This window comes from Odocoileus virginianus, chromosome 8, assembly GCF_023699985.2.
Source record: "Odocoileus virginianus isolate 20LAN1187 ecotype Illinois chromosome 8, Ovbor_1.2, whole genome shotgun sequence".
Lineage (NCBI taxonomy): Eukaryota > Metazoa > Chordata > Mammalia > Artiodactyla > Cervidae > Odocoileus > Odocoileus virginianus.
In genome coordinates this window covers 33,485,219-33,507,381 of record NC_069681.1, presented here as the reverse complement: position 1 = coordinate 33,507,381, position 22,163 = coordinate 33,485,219, and the positions used below count along the sequence as shown (strand labels likewise).

The following is a 22,163-nucleotide window of genomic DNA, read 5'->3' as shown; positions in this document are numbered from 1 at the left end:
TGTACAATTTATTCTGATACTTTACCCAGTGTATCGGAAATGCAACATGAAAATTTTTTTCCTCAAGTCTTTTTAATAAAAATGTTTCATTGGGTTTTAGAGTGGTAGATAATAAAATTTTCTTGCACTGGTGTCATACAAAAGGATATTGTATTTGAGAAGTGTCTTCTGTTTTAGGAGGTCAGAGTGTTAAAAACCAGGGGGTGTTACATGGAGAAGTGTTAACTGGGCATGTGTGCTATGGATATGACTGTATAATTTTTCAAGTGGTATTATTGCTCTTTCAGGTTTTAGGTGATAAACATGGGAATGCCTTGTGGCTCAATGAAAGAGAGTGCTCAATTCAGAGAAGAAATCAGAAAGTGGTGGAGGAAGCACCAAGGTAAGCACTTCTCCTGAGGAAAATATAGAGTAGTTTGATTTTATATATTTCTTATGATTCTTTCGCATTGTAATAAAAACTATTTAATAGAGCTGAAATTACTTTAACAGTAGTAGTAGGATCTATTAGTTGTCCCACGGCATGTGGGATCTTAGTTCCTCAACCAGGGATCAAACTCATGTCCTCTGCATTGCAAGGCAGATTCTTTATCACTGCACCACCAGGGAAGTCTCTACCTCTGGCCTTTGAGTGCAGTGATGAGCTTTCCTGCAGCTCTTGAGTGTCACTTAGGAGAGTTTATGATAAGGGAAGGAGCAGGGCCAGACAGGTCAAAAGTAGTTCTATGCAACTGTGCTTGCAATTATCCAAATGTTATGATGTTAATCTTTAGTTGCACTTTCTTTTTTTTTTTTTGGTTGCATTAATTCTTTCATCCCGTTATTGTTGCAATGTCATCTATGCCTGAAGGAGACAGGAAAATGACCAGATTCTTGGCTTAAAGAAACAGAAGAAGACATGACAAAAGAATCACAAAGATCTAAAATTCAGTGGCTAGAGCTTATTTGGATCCTGACTCAAAGAAATTAGCTATAAAAAATTTCTGAGATAGTCTCGGAAATTTGAATACTGGTACAGATGTTAAAACTGTTAAAGAGGTCTTGTTAATGTAAAGTGTGATTGTTATGAAAGTACTTATAGAAATAGATACGGGAGTTTTTAATGGAAGAAGTGATATCTAATTTGGGATTTGCTTTAAAATTAAAAAAAAGGGGTGGGGCTGGTAGAAAAGTAGACATGCCATTAGATAGGACAGGAGTGGCTATTTAGTAATAATTGTTATATATGGCAGACAGATACATGCAAGTTTGTTATGTGCTTGGTCGCTCAGTCATCTCTGACTCTTTGCAACCCCATGGACTGTAGCCGCCAGATTCCTCTGTCCATGGGGATTCTGCAGACAACATTACTGACGTGGGTTGCCATGTCCTCCTCCAGGGAATCTTCCCAGCCCAGGGATGGAACCCAGGTCTCCTGCATTGCTGGCGGATTCTTTACCAGCTGAGCCAGCAGGGAAGACCAAGTTCATTATTCTCTTCCGTAATAAAATGTTTATGTAATCTAAATCTTATACATTTGAGACTAATTTTAATCCACAAATAGAAAAATAGTCAATGTTTTGTTTCTCGGAGTCTTTCTTTCATAGAAACAAAATATATGAAAATGAGGACATGGTCTGATAATATTCTTTTCAGGGTTCATTGAAACCCTTTATTTCTGTTGGAAGTTGCTTCTTTATTGTGAAGCAAAAGTTGTGAGGATTTGTTAGGTGTACTGTTGATTCTTAATATTTGTGGTAGTTACATTTTATAAAGTCACCATACTGAAGTGTTACTCTCAGAGGAAATACAGAGTTAAGTTTCTGTGACCGTCCAGTCAGAACATTTTCATCAATTGATTAATACATAATCTTGTTTTGTATGTGTTTCTGTTGAAAGACACCTTATTTTATGCATATTGTTGATTCATTAACATTGCACTCACCATCTCCGTGAGTAGCACTGTAATACTTGCTTGAAGCGATCTCACCTAACATGCCTTTTCTCCATAAGGTACATCTTCCAATGTTATTTGGAGAAATTCCGAATACATGTGTAAAATTTTACTAGTTGTAAACAACTAGTTTTGCTAAAGCAGTTGTATATTTTATAGATTGATTAAAGTTGCAGTGTAACGTGGAAAGTTCAGATGTTCAGTTCAGTCCCTCAGTTGTGTCCAACTCTTTGCGACCTCACGGACTGCAGTACACCAGGCTTTCCTGTCCTTCACCAACTCCTGGAGTTTGCTCAAACTCATGTCCATTGAGTCAGTGATGCCATCCAACCATCTCATCCTCTGTCATCCCCTTCTCCTCCTGCCTTCAGTCTTTCCCAGAATCAAAGTCTTTTCCAATGAGTCAATTCTTTGCATCAGGTGACCAAAGTATTAGAGTTTCAGCTTCAGCATCAGTCCTTCCAATGAATATTCAGGACTGATTTCATTTAGGATTGACTGGTTCAGATGTTAGTTTTATATAAAAATTTGAAGTTGATTTATTATGTTATAATAACGTGTTATTATGTTATGCTTAATTAACAGTAAGCATGTATTCTAAGCAAATATAAAGTATATACTTTGAAAGTTGACATAAATAATCATATCTGAGTAAATGTAAAGAAAATGTTTATGCAGTGCACACAAAAGATTACTTAATTTTTGTTCAAAATGTAGGTGGTCACTCTGTGTATATTTGCAGCATTTTTCTAGATTCTGAGACGCGAAGAGCAATGGGAGAACAAGCCGTAGCCCTTGCCAAAGCAGTGAATTATTCTTCTGCTGGAACTGTAGAATTCCTTGTGGACTCAAAAAAGAATTTTTATTTCTTGGAAATGAACACGAGACTCCAGGTAACGAAAATTCTGTTCTTCATTCCTCTCCATGCCTCTAAACTTTTCCCTTCCTCAGCACCCCTTTTGGTTTTATAAAAGCTTGAAATCAACTCAAAGTGGGAAATAAAGATTTAGTTTTTATGTTAGTGCTAAGAAACCTGTTGGAAATGACAGATGAGTATCAGGTTAATTTGATGGTCAGTGACTAGCCCCCTCCTTCGTTACTGCTAAACTTTATATTGGAAATTCCAGTTCTTTTTTTTTTTTTTTTCTTGAACCTTTCTTGATGAAGTGCATTAGTTAGGATTCATATGCTGAAAAGGGAAACTAATCAAGATATAATGCATAGAAAGGGATTAAGTGCCTACAAATCTTTGGAAGAGACGGGGAAAGGAAAGGTATTGAGAGTGAGCTTTCCGGAATGACTCTCAGAACTGAACCATCCAGCCTTGCATCTAGAGGAATGGACACCTCTGCCACAGTGGTGAGACTGAGAAGTTAAGTGGCCGCCTGGAGCTGTTAACTTCCGGGGCACACTTGGTCAATTCCAAGCAAGGTTTCAGGAAGCCCCTGGTACACTGTGACTCACTGATGGCTTCATTTCCTTTCTTCTTCCCCCTTTTCTTTGGTTTCAATTGTAAACTGACGTACAAATACAGAAAGATATGTAGAACACAAATGTGTAGTTGAAAAAAATTAGTAAAAACAAAAGTTCTTGTGAGCATCAACTGGATCGAGAAGTATCAAAATGCAGGTACTTCTTACCCCCACCCCTCAACTGCTTCCCATTCTTAGAGATTCCTCCTCCCTCTTCCTGTTTATTATTCTGACTGAATTCTAAACAGCATCTCCTTATATTTCTGGATAGCTCTTCCTTTTGTTTATGCACGCCTTGACAGTAGAAATAATTTTGCATGTTTCTTTTCTAAACTTTAAATCCATGGGATTATATTATATATAAATTTTTTGTACATGGCTTCTTTTCTCAGTATTATGCTTATGAGATTATACCATGGGACAGATTTTCATATACTGTGGCAGAATTTGTGTATCTAGCTGTGTTTTGAGACCAAGGGTAATTCATATTTATAATTTGTACAGTATTAACCTTAGTAGTTTTTGCTCAATACTTACAATACTTCTGTTTGAAATTACTTGTTTAGCCTCTGTTCTATTGTGAATATCTTCAGAATTGACAGAATTTTGCCTTTTAGAGATTAATTTGATTTTGATTAAATATGTATCCTTATAATGAAGTATGTCTAATTATATAATTAGCTGGGAAATCATGTTTTTGATTAAAATGGAGACTTGATTATGTCAGGATGAGAATAATAGCTTTGTAATATGATCCTGAAGGCAATTTGAAGTGACTACAATGGATTTTTATTGTATTCAAGACTCAATAAATACTAGCGAGTTTAGTTGGGATACTTAACAGCTTTTGCAGAATTAATAATCAGTGTTTTTTTGGGGGGCACTTTGTTATTATGTTCTAATTTTTTTTTAACAATTCTTTACTTTTTATTTGTTTCTGGCTCATATATCTCAGCCCATAAGTTTTTTCAAGTTTGTCCCATGGTCATTTTTGGTATAAGACCTCCAAAAGTTTATATTTATTATCAAATAATTCTGTGTTGTCAGTCTAAGTCATTTGGGTACCTGTGATTACAATTTGTACCATGAGTGGCTTGCCAGGAAATTATGTTCAGTAACCTCAGAAAAAGATTTATGCATACATGAATTTCAGGAAAAAGCCTGATAGTGCCTAATTCTGTGCTATATAATAGCACAAGTTAATAATTGTGTCTTCCATTTAATGTTTAATAATATCTCGTTTCTCTCTTGCATTTGCTTTCAGGGACAGTAATTTTGTCAGTTCCCAAACAAATTATTATTTGTTTTTTTGAAGAAACATCTGTGTGTTGGAGGGATATTTGGTGATGGAGGCTGTGACTGAATGGGAGCATGATAAAAAGGATCTTGTGTTTTATAGTATTCCAAAAGCCATGCTTAGATATTTCAAAGATGTCTTTCTGATATTGTTTAAACAATTCGGATGTCCTTTTAATGGTAGATTTTCTGTTTCAAATTTCTTAACTAACCTTAAATTATAATACTTAAGGCACATTCACCAAATTCTTTATCTTCTAAGATATATGTTATCTCTAATTAGTGTTTCAGTTTGAGGCTGGAGAGCTATAATTTTCTTTTTTTTCCTTGAAATTTCCTGATTGAATTGTCACTTTTTCCAGCTTTAGAACTTGTACATTTTTTTCTGGTAACACAGTGTGAGTAGCATTTTCACTTTGCTAGATTTCCTTAAGAGTGACATTTGAAATAAATATCATTTCTCCTTAAAGAGAAACACTGAGAAAGTCACTGGGTTTGGTGCGTAAATACTGGTTTTTATCTCTCTTTGGTGAGAATTTAGGTGTCAGGATTATCTATGCTATCCTCATATGTTTGTTTTTTAAAGTCACTGTTTTCTTTTTCTTAAAGATAAAATTCAAATGCTTTTATGTTGTTGTTCAGTGGCTAAGTCCTGTCTCTCTGTAATCCCATGAACTGCAGCACGCCAGGCTTCCCTGACCTTCACTATCTCCCTGAGTTTGCTCAAGCTCATGTCCATTGAGTCACTGATGCTGTCCAACCATCTCATCCTCTGTCATCCCCTTCTCCTCCTGCCTTCAATCTTTCCCAGAATCAAAGTCTTTTCCAGTAAGTCGATTCTTCGCATCAGATGGCCAAAGTATTGGAGCTTCAGCTTCAGCATCCATCCTTCCAGTGAATATTCAGGACTGATTTCCTTTAGGATGGACTGGTTGGATCTCCTTGCAGTCTAAGGGACTCTGAAGAGTCTTCAGCACTACAGTTAGAAAGCATCAATTCTTTGGCACTCAACTTTCTTTATGGTCCAGCTCTCATATCCATACATGGCTATTGCAAAAACCATTGCTTTGACTAGATGGACCTTTGTCGTCAAAGTGGTGTCTCTGCTTTTTAATACACTGTCCAGGCTGGTGATAACTTTTCTTCCAGGGAGCAAGTATCTTAATTTCATGGCTGCAGTCACTGTTCTCAGTGATTTTGGACCCCAAGAAAATAAAATCTGTCAGAGTTTCCATTGTTTCCCCATCTATTTGCCAGGAAGTGATGGAACCGGATGCCATGATCTCAGTTTTTTGAATGTTGAGTTTTAAGCCCAGTTTTTCACTCTCTTCTCTCATCCTCTTCAAGAGACTGTTAGTTCCCCTTCAGTTTTTGCCATTATAGTGGTATCATCTGCATATCTGAGGTCATTGTTTTCTTTTTTTTAAAGTTATAATTCAAATGCTTTTACATTACATTTGCTCTATAGCCTTAATCTCTCCTTTCTTTTTCCTGGATTCAGTTTGACCTCTGTGTGCCTTTATCAAGTTTTACTCCCTTTGCTTGGGATGGTCCCCATCTCTTGTCCTAGTAGAAGTATGCATATGTGTCCACTCATGCTTATACGTTTCCTTCTCTGCGTCTGAAAGATGAATAGAGAGACAGATAAATACTTTACCGAAAATGCAACTTTATTAAAATCTTATTTTAAAGAAATAAATATGTAATTTTGCTTGAATAATTTTATTTCTTTATTGAATTGAAATACTAAGAAGTAGTAATCATTGGTTAAAAGAAGACCTAATATATTCAGAAGAGTTGGAAAAATAACTTCTCATACCACATTTTTTATCACACCCGTGTATTTTTCCTGTAGAGGCAACATCTGTTTTACTTAAAAATTGTCTTTTGTAGTGTTTCATACTTAATTTAAAGTGTTATCTTCTTTATTATGATTTTAAATATTCATTTGTATGCGTATGCATTTCACCAGTTTCCTATTTTTAATTTTTCCAGTATTTTGCTATCATAAATAGTGCAATTATGAAATACCTTTTATATTATGATTTTGCACATGTGAAAGTAAAATTGCTTAGAAAGTGATAGGTTCTTATATAATTTAGTGAAATAGTATCCAGGTGCCTTTTTTAGGAGAACTTGCCTGGCTAAAAGGATCTTTGCCTTTGGATCTGTGTATGATAGTGAAAAATGGTACCACATTTTCATTTTGTTTTTCTTCTGAGTGAGGATGAATTTTTTTTTCATAGAATCATTTACATTTCTTTTGCCCTTTGGGTTTCTCATTGAGTTGTAGATGTTTTATATTTTTTCAGGAAATTAGCCATTTGTGATATCATCAGAAAGCAATGCTCCATGAATATTTTCACATTTTTACAGTGAGGGCTTTCTAAGCAAAGACCTCTGGCACTTGATTAAATAATAACAACTCTAAAGATGGAGCTTGTTAGAGAGAAAGTCTTATCTTTCCCCAGAGCCATTTGTTGACATTCCAGGCCTTTTCCCTTCTCTCTCTGGAAAGACTTACTTGCTTTCCAGAGTCAAGTTTGCTCTCTCTTCAGGGCTGAGGAAGGGCAGACACGGCAGCAGTGCTCATGTCAGTTCTTAGCTGAATCGTTGTGGGGCTGCTCTCCAGGGATAGGTGCACACAGGGACATCAGACCATGGGGAGTCAGGATGTGAGAAATGGTGTGAAGCTGCGCTGTGAGTTAACAGTTCTCCTTCGCCAGTCCAGAAAACTGTTTGTTTCCTGGCAATATAAACAAATGAATGCAGATACAAAATATACAGATATGATTCCTAGCTACTTTTCTCTTACCTGTTACCTGTCTTTTTTTCTTTGATGTAGTTTTTCTTTCTTTGGAGAAAATTTTTGTTTTAAAATTTTGCAGTTGAATTGCTAAATCTCTTGTTTCTGATGTTATGACATACTTAGACTTTTCCTACTCAACTTTTCTTCCATGTTTTCTTTTAGTGCTTTTGTCATCTTCCTTGGTGAAATTTTCACTTCACCAGGGATTCCCCCCCCCCCCCAAATGTCTACCTGTTTGTCATAGCCATTACTGAATAATTATTCTTTTTGGTGTTAATTGAGAGTCTTCTTCATTGTGTAATGAATTCTCATATATATGCAGGTTTTTACTTTACTGTTTTCTTTTTTTTAGCCTTTCTATTATTTATGTGCTGGTACCATACTGTTTTAGATGTTATATCTTTTTATTATAGTAGAGTATCCAGTAGGACTCTTCTTTCTCATTACTCTTATTTTTCCATATTGTTCTTTGAATTAGCTTCTTCTATTTATATTTAACAGAAGGAAAAGAAATTAAAATGATGAAATTGCTGAACTATTAGATGAATGTTTCTTCTTTTCTGCTGAAATATTAATTCCTAAAAGATGTTATTAATAAGACAAATGATTATTGGAACTATTTATATTTTTGTCATCACATTTCTTCCTATTCCAATTTGAGAGTATATTGTTTCTTTTTTTATAAAAATGAGTGGAAATTGGCATATTTATATTTAATCCTGATTTCTTTCCTAACCCTTCCTTTTTGCTCTTTTCATTGTTAGTCTTTCATTATTGTAGCACTACTGTACTTTCTTTTCTGTAGTTGTGAATCTCCAGGTGTTTTCATTGTACCTTTGTGTTTTAACTTGCTTTCATGGTCATGATCAGCATCTTACCATAGCTTTATGATTAATCAGTCTGCATTTTAATTCACTTGTGGTTAGGTGGTTCTTGTATCTTTTTTTTTAAATCAAGAATTTATTTTGAGAGGTGTCCATGGTACTATATTCTGACTTCTTAGATGGGTGATAATGTTCTCTGGTAGCTCAGGTGGTGAAGAATCCATCTGCGATGCAGGAGGCTCAGGTCCGATCCCTGAGTCAGGAAGATCCCCTGGAGAAGGGAATGACAACCCACTCCAGTATTCTTGCCTGGAGAATCCCATGGACAGAGGAGCCTGGTAAGTTGTGCAGTCCATGGGGTCGCAAAGAGTTGGACATGACTGAGCAACTAACACACACACACACAAGGTTATCCTTACAGTTGAAGAACTTTCATCTCATAAAGGTGAAAGATTATGGGGCTTGAAAATTATGGGGCTTGAAACAGCTGGATTGACACGTTACTGGCTTTTTGACCCAATATCAACCCACCATTGAGTAATTACCAATACCACCCACCACCCACCGCCTCTCCTGCTCCCCTCCTCCGCAGAAGAAAGGAAAAAGAAAGGAGAAATGAGAAACCACGTGGAAGAGGGGAGCCCTTTTGAAGCGATGTGGGTGGGGACCCGCCGCTCTGGGCGAGGAACAGCCATGGCTGCTGAGGGAGGCAAAGGCCGGAGGAAGGCTCTGGCTTCTCTGCCGTTGATTAGGAATAATTAATCATCGCCTCCATCTCTCCAGGGATTCACAATTCTGCTATCACTGTGTCATGATTTGGGTTAGCCCAGTATCGGGGATTTTATTATGATCACAGTGTGAATGCTGTTATAGCAGTCGTGTTGTCTCTTAAGATTACTTTCACTCTCCTGTACCATCGTGCTTTCTCTGTAGCTGAAAACTGTCTTTTGGTTTGTCTGTGCGCTGGCTTAGGTTTCTATGTACTTATCACTGATTTATCCACATACTTGATCTGTTTTCATTATATTCAGACCCATCGAGGTTTTTTTCTTGTCACTTTGCCTTTGTGTAGCAGTCTGTGGTTTCCTTTCATCCGCTACATTCCCTGCCTCTCCTGAGAATTTCATGTACCTCTCTTTTTAAAAATTTCTTTTCTCCTGACTTTTGTCTTAATCACTGTTGGTTTATTCCTTTTTTTCCCTGCAGCACATCTTTAAGTAGCTTCCTGAGGACTGGTGCGTAGGAGCTAAATTGTATGAAAATTTGAGTGAGTGAAAATGACTCTATACTTTTTTTTTTTAAATTAATTTTGTCCATGCCTCTCAGCTTGTGGGATCTCAGTGCCCTGACCAGGGATTGAATCCCAGCCATAGCAGTGAAAGCACCAAATCCTAATCACTAGACTACCAGGGAACTCCCTATGTTAACTGAACTATTGAAAAAGAAATTAATAGTTTCTATTGTGGTATACTCTGCATATCATAACATTAGCCGATTTTGAGTATACAAATACAGTAGGCTGAATGTTTATGTCTCTCCAAAATTCACATGTTGAAACATTACCCCCCAGTGTGATGGTTTTGGGAGGTGAGGCCTCTGGGAAGTGATCAGATTATGAGGGGGGTGCCCTCATGGGTGGGCTGTGTGCCCCAGAGAGAACCTTGCCCTTCTCCATGTAGGGACTCAGTGAGAAGGTGGCCGTCTGTGGACTGAGACGTGGCCTTCACCAGACACTGAATCAGCTGTTACTTGATCTTCAGCTTCCCTCCCAGCCCCTCGGCCTGTGAGAAATACATTTCTGTTGTTTATACGCCACTCAGCCTGTGTTACTGTTACAGCAGTGCACACGGACCAAGACAAGTCAGTGAGTGGTTGAACATGTGCAAAGTTGGCTACAAAGGGCAGGATCCAACTGTGGGACATATCATCACCCCATAAAGACCCTTATGATATTTTATCCCAGAAAGTCTAATTGCGGGTAGGGTGGTGTGTGTGTGTGCGCTTGTATCGCTACTCTTGGAGTTTCTAGGTGCCTTCACTGGTTTTTTGGATAGAGTTTCTTTTTGTTTTTTCTCTTCTCTGTCCCTCAGCTGCTCTGTTTCACTGGGCATTGTTGTTGTTCAGTCACTAAGTTGTGTTTGACTCTTTGCGACCCCATGGATTGCAGCACAGCAGGCTTCTCTATCCTCCACTGTCTCCTGGAGTTTGCTCAGATTCACTTGGCCTATCGGATCGTTACTCCGAATTCCTATCCTTTCTCGGTGGTTACATCCTCTCCTGTGGCTTAGCTGTGGTTTTTCGGGGTGGTCAGTACCAAATCCTGTTAGTTGTGATATTCAAGTAGTTGGTGATAGGATTGTATCTACTCCCGAGGACAGAAAGAGCCTGTGTCCCCACCATTCTCCTTGTCTCAAAGATCCAGAGATCAGAATCCAACTAACATACGTGGACCACTTGGATTCATTGGCAAAGAGAATAGGGACTCTTCCTTCTGAAGCCTTGGTTGACTTTCTCTCCAGGGTCCATGAGTCTCTGCAGGGTCCAAGCCGTCTTCATGCCCTGTGCCTTTCATATTCTTCCCTGGAGTTCTCTGAAGCTGGTCTTTCAGTTCCTCCCAGCCCATGAGAGAGAAGAGCCTGTTACTTGTTGTCAGCTGTCACTGCCCCCAGATACCAGTGCTTCACATATCCTCCGTGGCTCCCTGAGTCCGGGGAAATAGAGACCCTGGAGAGGAGTGAACCGTGATGGTACTTCCCTCTTCCCAAACCAGGAACATCTAAGCTGGGTTATCTGGGCTCTTTAATGAGCTGGAGGGGAGTCTGTGGACCCTCTGAAATTGGACACACACTTTACCAGGGAAAAACTTGGTGAGGTTCTAAACTCTAAAACAGTTCAGAACAGTCATAGCTGACCAGTGGGAGCTCAATAAATCATTGTTTCAGTAGATTATGAGCATCCTCTATTTTCACTCAGCACCAGTAAATCCTAGCCCTGTTCTTTCCTAGCTGTGTGTCTGTAAGCAAGTTCCTTAACTTCACTATGCTTCATTTCCCTTATCTGTGAGGTGACAGTAATGTAGCACTTGCTTTATAGGATTGTAAGCATTAATGAATGAATATTTAACTGCTCGGAATAGTGCCTGGTTTATAGTAAGCATTCACTTTTCTTCCTAACTAAGAATCTTACCAGTAATATTCTGCATGCTATGTTGGTTAAACATTGGTTAATATGTTCACTATTACTGTTGTCATTATAATTTGAAAAGCATGTCAGTAATTTTTTTTTCAGATGGTAAACTGGGCCACAAATTAATTAATAATAACTTCCTCTTATTCTTTAGTCAGTTGATTGAAAAATTATTGCTGCAAATGAACAAGCATAGCTGAAATCCTAACTGCTTTGGAAGAGGTCTCCTTTTCATTGTAAGGGTTTTGTGTAAGAGAAAAACGGAGATGGAACTCTTTCTTCTGAACATGCAACTCACCAAAGGGTTACATTGATAAGCTATTTCTCCTTAGGTCTTTGTGCTAAAATTAGTATTTTGGATCCTGACTATACCTTTCCAAATTGTGTGTGGGGTGTGTGTGTGTGTGTAATTGTTAATTTCCAAATTCCAAGTAATTTTTAGATTTTATTGTTTTTGAAAAGCAATCTTAGTATTGTCTACAAAGGCAAAAAAAAAAAAAGAAAAGGCTCAAATAGAAAGGAGTAACATGTTAAATTTAATGCCCAAACATGGTCAGCTGGCTGTTCCACATCTTGGAGAACAGAGATCTAAGTTGCATCCCCTTGGTTAGACCTCAGTCAGTGGCTTATACTGATTGCAACAGTGAAGGAGGAATCTACTTTTGCTGTGAAAGAAAAAGTGTAATAGCGTTACTGAAATTCTCTGGAGGCCAGATACTGCCACATCCCATCAGAGATCCCATCAGAGATATTTGTATTGTGTGGAACCTTGTTTTCCAGGAGCATTTTAGGAAAACCTTTTTAAGCATCTTGATTCTTATCCTTCTCAGTTTCACACATTAAAAAATTAAGAATTATTGCAGCCTAAATCTGATTTCTGAGAATTAACTATAACTGAACAAATATCATTTTCTTATTTCAGAGCAATTTTAAATTTTAAAAAGTACTGGGAGAGTTTAGTCTTTTATGGAGTTGAGGTATTTGACTGAAAGAATAATTGGTGGAAATAGGAGAAATTACAGGGAAATGGATTTGTAATTAATTTGTAAAATTCCCTTCTTGCCAGAAGGAGTATTTTAGATCTGGACAGAAATTGACATTTTGATTGTATTTGAAGTCACAGAGGCCAGGATTCTCAGACTGGCTGGAGCTAGCCAGAACTGGAATATCATGGAATATTTGAAGTCACTTTCCTAGGAAACTGAGAACATAAAGAAGGGTATATTATACTGTCAATTAATGTCTTTCTTTGAGTCTTACTGGAAAATTGAAGGAAAGAAGTTTTTGTTAAACAGACATGAATAGTTAAATTTGTCAGACATTTTTCATTAGTTTTTGTTTTGAAGCATTTTGTAAACTTACATTGGTGTCTTCGAGTTCTAGAACTCTCCAGATTCGTTGCTGTATTTGTTTTTTAGGGTTGCCACAACAGCTTATCACAGACTGGGTGGCTTAAGCAGCATTTTCTTGCACTTATGGAGACAGGAGTGTAAAATCAAGGTGTGGCGGAGTGGCTTCGTCTGGAGCCTTTCTCTGTGGCCTGCAGGTTAGCGCTTGTCTTCTCGTGTCCTCTTGTGGTCTCCCTTTTGCTGTGTGTCATCTGTGTCCTCATCTCTTCTGGTAAGGACATCAGTCGTATTTTATTAGGGCCCTCCTTGATGACCTCATTTTAAGGTAATTGCCTCTTTAGAGGCCCCATCTCCAAACACTATCGTATTTTGAGTGCTCGGGGTTAGGACTTAAATACATGAATTGGGCGGAAGTGAGGGGAGTACAGTTCAACCCCTAATAGTTCTCTTATCCTTTCTTCATCTGACTGTTTGTGTGGGGGTCAACAGGAAAGTTCTATAATAGAATTTGTTCAGTTTTCAGCACCACCCTTGAATGTAGCCATTATTTTCAAGGTGAGTTTACAGGAATGGTGTGTTGGGGCCTATTTCCCAACATGCTTTTTTTCTTTGAGGCCTGTGGATCAAAATTTAATAACTTTAGATCTTTATTTTGAAATCCTGTATTCCCAGGAGGTAGAGTTTCAGTATTTTAATAGGTATATGTTAGATTCCATTTTGGACAAAGAATCTCTCTGACCTGAAAAAGCAAAACCAAAAATAATGATATCAGTTGTCCTTTCAGGCCAGAATAACAACCAACGAAAAAAAGATAGAGACCTATTATGCCAAATACCATTATGAAACCCAATTTTATGTAACAGGACAATTTCCTCATATTTCAGCAGGTAATCATACCTATATAGCTTTACTCAGTTGAATCGAACAAGTTCTTCTTTCAAAAGATGGCTTTCACAAACCGGGTCTTTGTAGTATCTGTCAATTAGACTTGTATTTAATAAAGAACTTACTTTAAGTTATGTTAATTTAACATAATATTATTTGGGTGTTAGAACATTCTCTTACCACATACTTCTTGTGAGAATCTCATGTGTCTTGTCTGTAATGTGACAGTGAAACAGGGAGCAAGTTCATGAACATGGAGGGGTTTGATAAATTTCAGTGCCGTGCAGATGTTAGTTATGATGTGTACATGGGTCTTCTGCTTTTAGGGACAGCTTCTGCCTTGACTAAGCAGCTGGGCCTCCGTTTACCACCTTAAAAAAAACTACCCTCTGTTTAAGGAACTGTGAACACTTTACAACCAGTCCATCCTAAAGGAGATCAATCCCGGGTGTTCAGACCCTGATGCTGGGAGGGATTGGGGGTAGGAGGAGAAGGGGACGACAGAGGATGAGATGGCTGGATGGAATCACTGACTTGATGGACATGAGTTTGAGTAAACTCTTGGAGTTGGTGTTGGACAGGGAGGCCTGGCGTGCTGTGATTCGTGGAGTCGCAAAGAGTCGGACACAACTGAGCGACTGAACTGAACTGAACACTTTACATCACCCTCCTTCTGTATAATGGCCAAGTTAACACATAGTTCATTGATTTGATGCCTCTCCTCACTCTTTAGGACTTTCTTCTCTTTTAAACTCGTGGTTGTTGTTCAGTTACTAGGCTGTGTCCAACTCTTTGCGACTCTTCCCTGTCTTTCACCATCTTCCTGAATTGCTCAAACTCTTGTCCATCGAGTTGGTGATGCCATCCAACCATCTCATCCTCTGTCCCCCACTTCTCCTCCTGCCCTCAATCTTTCTCAGCATCAGGGTCCTTTCCAATGAGTCAGCTTTTCACAGCAGGTGGCCAAAGTAGTAGAGGTTCAACTTCAGCATGAGTTCTTCCAATGAACATTCAGAGTTGATTTCCTTTAGGATTGACTGGTTTGATCTCCTTGCAGTCCAAGGGACCCTCAATTTGAAAGCATCAATTCTTTGGTGCTCAGCCTTCTTTATGGTCCAACTCTTATATCTGTACACAACTACTGGAAAAATCATAGCTTTGTCTATATGGACCTTTGTCAGCAAAATGTCTCTGCTTTTTAATATGCTGTCTAGGTCTGTCATAGCTTTTCTTCCAAGGAGCAAATGTCTATAAACTTGAGTAATTATTTAATTCTTTAGTAGGGTGGGTTTTGTTACAAACATCTAAATGAAACACACATTTAAACTTTTAAACATGCCTCAGTGTTAATATTCACTTGAAGTTAACTTTAGTGTGTAATTAAAATTTGCCTGAATCTTGTTTCCCTTGAGAAATGCTTGCCTGTTATGTAGTTACCCATTCTTAAAATCCTTAGAATTATTAGATAATCAACATAATAAAGTATATTTAAAAGTTTAAGTCAGAGAAAACACATTGAGCAAATTATCTGCTTTTGGTTATTTAGTGCAATGGAAGGGTTCTGACTAAAGAGATGATAATGTCAATCAAATCAGATATCTTTACCTTAATAATGTTTCATAATATAAAAACAAAAACTTTGGTGATGTTGCTTTAACTTTTATTAATTTTTATTTTACAATTATTTCTGATGTCTATAAAATTTCTAAACATTACTAAAAATACCTGAACACCCTTTACTAACATTTACATTTGCTTTATTTTTATCCTATACCTCTATCTTAATTTCTCTTTGTCCTCTTTACCTGAAACATTTCAGGGTAAGTTGTAGGCCTGGTGCTCCTTTACCTCTAAACATGTGTCCCCTAAAAACAAGAAAGCTCTTTTACATTGCCACAATACCATTATCAACATCAGAATATTAACACTGACATATTGCTCTCTCCCACAGACCATGTTCACATTTCACTAGTTGTCCATTAATGTCTTTTATAGTAAAAATACAACATTTTAATATTGGTTCAGGATCCTATATTATATCTGCTTGCCATGACTCTTTAGTCTTTATCTGGAGCAGTTTCTTAGTCTTTTTTTTTTTTTGTCACCTATGACCTTGACATTTTTTTAAGTGAGCACAGGCCATTTCTTTTATAGAGTGTCCCTCATTTTGTGTTTGTCTTTTTTCTCTTGAGTATATCCAGACATTGCATATTCAGCATGCATATTACAGAAATGGTGTTCTTCCGTGAGGAACATTAGAGGAGACATGCAGTGTCTGTTTATCCCATTACTGGTGGTGGTGGCTTGGTTAAGGTGGCATGTCTTGGATTTTCCCACCGTAATGTTAGCATTTCTCCCCTTGTTATTAATGAAGGTATTTTATAGGTGGATACTTTAGGACTTTAGGACTCTGGAAATATCTGTCTTTCCTTCACTAGTTTTGGATACTTCCTAATTGGTATTTAGGACTTCCCAGGTGGTGCTAGTGGTAAAGAGCCTGCCTGCCAATGCAGGTGACTTGAGAGATGCAGGTTTGATCCCTGTGTCAGGAAGATCCCCTGGAGGCGGGCATGGCAACCCACTCTAATATTCTTGCCAGGAGAATCCCATGGACATAGGAGCCTGGTGGGCTATGGTCTATAGGGTCGCAAAGAGTCATACATGACTGAAGTGACTTAGCATGCGGGCACGCAGTTGGTATTTGAGGAGGAGTAAAGCTAAAGATCACAGTGGCAGTGGCAGAATTTATGATTATAACTTTTACAAAGGCAGATAATGACAACACAATTCCAGAAACATTTAGCTTTTCTAAGTTTATTACTATTGAAATTTGATACATCAAGTACTCATGTGAAGTGAAACTTGGTTTACTTTGCCACTGCATTTGATAAGCTCAGTTATTCATATTTTTGGGGACATACGTTTGAAGCAAAAAATTTAAGGGAGTGGCAAGAAATCTAGACTCAAATACTGACAATAGTGACAGTTTGATGGTGACCAAGAAGACAACTAAAGTGAATTTGCAGATCTATAAAAAACTGGCTGGCCCTGACCATCTAATGTAGGCATATATAACTATACATACTCATAGATTTTGAGTGTGATTATGTATGTTAACATGGCATTTGATGATTGTCATTTGTACCTGTTTGAATAAAAGATTCATAACAAGATTCATAATTGGCTTTGCCAGTGCTGATTTATAAGCTTTTGATAGAACCTGTGAGACTTCCTAGGAGGCTCAGTGGTAAAGAATCCACCTGCCAGTGCAGGAGGTGCAGATTTGATCCTTGAGTCGGGAAGATCCCCTGGAGAGGAAAACACCCCACTCCAGTATTATTGCCTGGAAAATTCCATGGACAGAGGAGTCTGGAGGCTACAGTCCATCGAGTTGCAGAGTCACACACGACTTAGCAACTAACAACAGCAGCAGAGCCTGCAAGGTGGCACTGACTTGATAAATACATCTCAGTCAATAATTTGCCTTTGAGAATTAATAAATTCTGATTTGGATGGGTTTCCCTCATAGCTCAGTTGCTAAAGAACCTGCCTGCAATGCAGGAGATCCTGGTTCGATTCCTGGGTCAGGAAGATCCGCTGGAGAAGGGACAGGCTCCCCACTCCAGTGTTCTGGCCTGGAGAATTCCATGGACTGTATAGTCCATGAGATCACAAAGAGTCGGACACGACTGAGCGGCTTTCACTCTTTTTTTGGGCTTGTGTGTGTGTGTGTGTGTGTGTGTGTGTGTGTGTATCTGTATGTTTTCTCTCCATCTCTCTCACGTTTTTAGCTAGGTATTTATTTTGCTGACCAAACCCCAAGGTTCATGTACTAGAATGTCAGTATATTAATCTCTAATGCACAGTTGTACTATCTGGAAGATCCTTCATTCATATGTTTCTTGGAACTAGCACATATTTCTTTGGGGCAGGAAATTCATGGGTGAAGACCAACAATTTGTTTGGTGAGGACAGAGACACATAAGGGAATTGGGTTTTGTAATGAGTTAGCCAGAAATTTCATTCAGGTTTTTCTGTACAGTGTTCCAGAAAAACCCAAACAGCCATTTTGGCCTACCCAGTATTTTGAATGTTTAAGGCATTGTCTCTAAATGTGTGTTCTTTGGAATTCTCAATCCATAAAGATTGTCTGCAAATGGAGGAGGTGTACGGTTAAATAAATGCTGTACAGTCTGCTTTCAGAGAGTTCTGAGACGTATTTACAGATTAATGTGTTTTTTTTTTTAAAAAAAAAGTAAAAACCTGTTTAACTTAGATTAACTTGGTGTTTCCCAAATAGAAGTTACTCAGGAACCTTGTCCTGCCCCCCACCCCGCCCCCGACAGCAGTCCTTAAAATAGATGTTTATTAACATCATACTTTCAGAGGTTGTTTTTTATTCTAGGTTGGATGTGGTGTTCTAGGTTGGACATGATGAATCTGTTGGTTTACCAGAAGCCAGTGTTTGAGTCTTTTTTTCCTTCTTATAACCTTTTGTTTCAGTTAACCTTTATTTTCCATTGATTTTACCTCCTTCCCTTCCTTTTCTTTCTTTTTTGTTTTATTTAATGATATTTTTAAAACATTTAATGAATTACGTTTTGACGTGGGGACAATTTTTTCTCTTTGTAACCTCTGTTCTTAAGCATTGAGTTTAACTTGCACAGGGAAACTATTTTTAAGTTTTCAGGGATGTGGGGTAGACATGGTTATTTAATCAGTGTTATAAGATGCCTGATGATAATAATAATACCAGGTCTAAAGGAAATGCTTCACATATCCTGTTGAATAACTTTGGAATTCTGTTAAAATGTATTTAGAAGGATTTCTCTTAAAAATGTTTAAATCTGTGTTTTCCTTTAAAAAGACATATTTCTGTTATCTGAAAAATTTAGGTACGTCAGACTATTTTTGTGTATTTTAACAGTACTTGAACCTCAGTGGATATTTTAAAAAAATTCTTTAATGATTTTGTTTTTAACAGGTAGTTATTATTTTAGTTGTCTGCTGATTTTATTTTGTAATAATTGCGGCTCACTAAGATTATAAAATGTTGTGTTACTGTTATATAACTCTAAATTGGGTTAAAGTGGGTCCAATTTTAGATTCTATTCAATATAAGTTTAATAAACTTCTTTCCTATACAGTTTTAAGGAAGTCTTCTAAGGTGTAACAGAGCCTTACAATGAATTTGGGTCTTTAGACTTTCATAATAATGTATTTTATAAAAGATAATAGCACATAATTGTTTAGCTATTTATCTTTACTACATGCTTTCATATTCATTTTTCCATGAGAAAGAACAGGATCACTTCTGGAGGGATGTAGATTCCAACCCTGCCTCTACCACTTACTAGAGACATGACTCTGAATTTGCTACTCTTTCATTCATTCTTTCAGTGTGTATTTCTTTGTCTAGTATATGGTATGTGCTTTTCTGAGCGATAGATATAGAAGGATGAAATTAAATCATTTTGTGAGCTTTTAAAAAATGTTTTCTTACCTAACAAAGGTAGTGGATAATATTGATATAAAAAGCCCTTGGTCACATAGTAGGTTGAATAGTTAGGGTGGTAAGATGCATTCTCACGTGAAATTTATTTCGAGCAATAACAGAATGGCTTTACATTTGTTCCTTTCTCCTTATATTTATCATACAGAACCTTGTTTCTCTCAAAACCATGTTTTGCTTTCAAGAATATAGGTTCTAAACTATCTAATAAAATCTTTACTTAAGTGTTGCATATATTTTACAAAGGGTAGATGCTTATTTTAGTGATGATTTGTCATTAAAATTATGTCAAAATGTCTTAAAATGTTGTTGAAACTGTAAACAAACTCATAACACACACAGAGCTAATTATGGATGCCATCTGTTTATTTTTACAAAGCTTTTTTTTTTTTAAAGACCATGGCATTGTCTGCTTATGATAAGCTTCAAGATTATTATAATGACTAAATCCTGTCCTTCAATTAGTGTAGTTGAAGATGGAAAGACAATTGGTCTGTTCATTGACCTTTTCCCATGTCAGAGTGTATGAAATATAACATGTCATGATACAGAAACTATAGTGAAGTGCTTTTAAAACATGCTTAATTTGTATGAGAAAGGAAACTGGTATCAAAGCAGCCAGTGTGGCAAAGTTGAAATTCTCAAAACTTATTCAAGGCTTTAGATGGAAGGGAGATGATCTGCCCTTTACCAGTGCCCTCAGTGGCTTTATTTTAGCTCAGTTAAGTTTAGGATCTTGTCAGCAATCGATCAGATTGATAACGGTGTGTCTTTTGGTATCCCTGTATGTTTGTGCATGTTTCTGTACATGTGCATCCCGTGTGCTAGGGTGGAAGGCCAGGGATCCCCACGACAGCATCGTCCAAAACAGTTATCAGCAATTTGCTGAGAGAGCAGTGATTTCACTGGCTCAGTGTTGCCATTGTGCATGCTAAGCACTCCCCACATGGGTCTGGAGGGAAAACAACCTGCAGGATCCATCTGCTCCTTTCTGCTACACTGCATTGATGTAAGAGTACGCTAATCTGGTTGCTTGTCAGGACAGGTTAGTGAAAGCATGCAAGTGGGTGAGACTCAGGCTGGACTAGTGCTGTGGAAAATCATAAGCTGCCTCTGTGGATGCCGTGCTAAGTGTAGCAGAACAGGCTGATGATCAGCCACATTGAGGAGTGTAGCTATAAATATGTAATCTTCAGTGAAGAATTAGTATAAAATTAAAAAAGTGTTGAACGTGGTTGGACCCCATCAAAGTAAACACTGGGAAAAGTAGTATAGACAGTTTACAAACACTTTTGGGGTGTCAGTTTTTCTTACCCAGCTTTGTACTATATAGTATCGCTGCTTTAATTTTATTCTCTTAGTTTTCAAGTTAACTATGATTAAATATAATTAAACTCATTTTGCCCAGAAATTGTTGACATTGTCCCTGCTTATTTCTATTTATTTACTTTTTCCTACATCTGTTGGAGCTTCCCTGGTGGCTCAGCGGTAAAGCATCTGCCTTCAATGCAGGAGATGTGGGTTTGATTCCTGAGTCAGGAAGATCCCCTGGAGAAGGAAATGGCAGCTCACTCTAGTATTCTTGCCTGGGAAGTCCCATGTACAGAGGAGCCTGGTGGGCTGCAGTCCATGGAGTCAAAAAAGAGTCAGATATGACTTAGTGGCTAGACCACCACCACCACCACACCTACTGATGGGCAGATCTTGGCCTTGCAGGTTGAGCATCCCGTCACAGAATGCATCACTGGCCTGGACCTGGTCCAAGAAATGATACGTGTTGCCAAGGGTTACCCTCTTAGGCACAAACAAGCTGATATTCCCATCAATGGCTGGGCGGTCGAATGTCGAGTTTATGCCGAGGTAAAGCGAACATTGGGAGGAGGGATGATGGGAGGAAGGGTGGTGTTTGTGTCCCGAGTCATGGGACCACGTATAACTAAACAACAAGGTAAAGTTAGCGTCCTGTAACTTGGGGTCAAGTATTTGATTATGTAATTCAGAGCTGAACCAGAAAAAGAAAGGTTAGATCATTTTGACATAACTCAAAATAGTTTTAAAGGATTGAGTTTAATTAATTTTCATGTGTTGTTTCTGGATGGAAGAATAGCTGCTAATCAGTTTAAGGAGCGAGAAAGCATTAGTTCAATATTCTTGTGCTTGAATGGACCGTGGATTTTGTTTTGTTTGCTTATTTTCAACCACATTTGAGATAAACAGTAGCATTTATTTCTGTGTGTATGTTAAAGAGCTGCCCTAGTTGCACGTCAGTTGTTAACTCGGTATTTAATTTTTTTTTAACAGTTTTTCCCCTAATAATTTTACATGAATAATCACAACTAAAATTTAAACTGCAGAGCTCTTAGCTCATAATTTTAATTATGGATTTTACTCATAAACTCAGTTCAGTGCTTTAGTATTATTTTATAACTATATTAACAACATAATTAAGCAGTCAGCATCTTAAAATGCTTCTCTCAAATGACTAAAACAAAAATGCAAGGAAACATTTATGCTATCTTTTACTTTTAGACATTGAAGCCTGTCTGTAAAATAAAAAGCAAATTAGCAGTATCTGTGTTTAAGAATCCTGGACCTTGTTTTGGAATGCTTTTCAAGGATCTTGAGAAATAGGTCTCAGCTTAGTTATTTTTCTTTGCATTTTATTTTGAGTGGTATTCTTTTTCTTCCCTATTGTTATGACACTGAACTTATTTAATATTTATTCTGATGATCTAAGATATTTACAAACGGAGCATGTATCTAGAAGCATGTGCAGAGTTACTTTTCAGGTCTTTATTTGGAGAATCAGAATGCTCAGATTTTACCATATGTGAGCTGTTTTGAGAGTAAGAAAAACAAATATCTTCAGTGCACTACATTTGTTGTTCTAAACTTGA

At 37.5% G+C, this 22,163-nt stretch overlaps 1 protein-coding gene across 1 annotated transcript in view; it reads left to right on the top strand.

Annotated features, from left to right (window-relative positions):
• PCCA (propionyl-CoA carboxylase subunit alpha) overlaps positions 1-22,163 on the top strand; it is a 337,509-nt gene that overhangs the window by 135,833 nt on the left and 179,513 nt on the right. Inside the window, exons 11-13 of the mRNA XM_020898588.2 lie at positions 288-382; positions 2,676-2,826; positions 20,983-21,126. Of these exons, the coding sequence (XP_020754247.1) occupies positions 288-382; positions 2,676-2,826; positions 20,983-21,126 (390 nt within the window). The remainder of the gene's footprint in view (positions 1-287; positions 383-2,675; positions 2,827-20,982; positions 21,127-22,163) is intronic.